This window comes from Gekko japonicus, unplaced genomic scaffold (genome assembly GCF_001447785.1).
Source record: "Gekko japonicus isolate JY-2015 unplaced genomic scaffold, Gekko_japonicus_V1.1 scaffold1238, whole genome shotgun sequence".
NCBI lineage: Eukaryota > Metazoa > Chordata > Lepidosauria > Squamata > Gekkonidae > Gekko > Gekko japonicus.
The window spans coordinates 259,676-260,681 of NW_015163639.1; the positions used below are offsets into that span (position 1 = coordinate 259,676).

At 47.2% G+C, this 1,006-nt stretch overlaps 1 protein-coding gene across 1 annotated transcript in view; it reads right to left on the reverse strand.

Moving 5' to 3' along the window:
• Positions 1–1,006, reverse strand: part of TNXB (tenascin XB) — a 141,602-nt gene that overhangs the window by 110,323 nt on the left and 30,273 nt on the right. The window contains exon 9 of the mRNA XM_015407589.1: positions 16–258. Coding sequence (XP_015263075.1) covers positions 16–258 — 243 coding nt within the window. The remainder of the gene's footprint in view (positions 1–15; positions 259–1,006) is intronic.

Sequence of the window (1,006 nt, forward strand, 5' to 3'; positions counted from 1 at the left end):
GTGGCCCAGAGATGCCATACAGGTTGAACCTGTATCTTTGGGAAGGGGTTAAGTTGGGAACAGTGACCTCAAGGGAATCACGGCCCACGGGCAGGGCTTGGCTGTTGCCCTCTGGGTCTTGGTACTGGATCATGAAGGAGTCAAAACTGCCCGCTGGGACACTCCACGAGAGACGGACGGAGTTGCTGGTAGCATCCGAGACCAAGAGGTCACCAAGGACAGGTACAGGGACGGGTAGGGGCTCTTCCTCCCATGCTGCTGTTGTGGTGAGGGGAAATAAAACAAAGATGACCCAGTGCAATCAACAACCCCACAATAACAACTACTAGAAGAAAAAAAAACCCTCCAAGTATTACGATCATGGGCGCTATGCGAGAGTCTCCCTTGACAGTTGTACCCAAATGTTGTCCATCTATCACTCGGCATTGCTTGTGCAGGCTTGGTTCGGCTTTCTCAGAGTGCAACCTAAAACTGTGAAAACTGTGGTAAACTGGTGTTTACAGGACACTGCAGCGGGATTTGTTTTTTGGGTTTTTTAAAAAGATCACATGTACTATTTATCTTAGTGACTCTACAATATCTTTCCATAACTCTGGGAAGCTATTATCTGTCCACAGCCCAAGGCCAAACTAAATGTTATGGTGACAGTTCTGTGCATATATTTATAGATATAAAATTCTCCCAAGATGGGAAAAGAGGTGGGGTCTGAATTTTGAAGCAAAAAGGTGGGGAGAGAGGGGCAGGGTGCTAAGCCTGTTCCCAGCTCTTATCTCCCCATAAACATTTCCCCGAAACACATCTCTTGCAGCTGAGGTGATTTTGAGCACCAGAGCTTGGCTGGGTGGGAGTACGAGGAAATAAAAAATAGAGGGGTTGTAATGTATTAAAATAGCTTACTTCAATCGCCACATTCACTCCCTATGTTAAGCTTCGAGCCGGACGAAGGCTGCTCAGAATGGACTCACTATTGGTCGCTCCGTAACGGCGACCAATTAGAACTGTACCA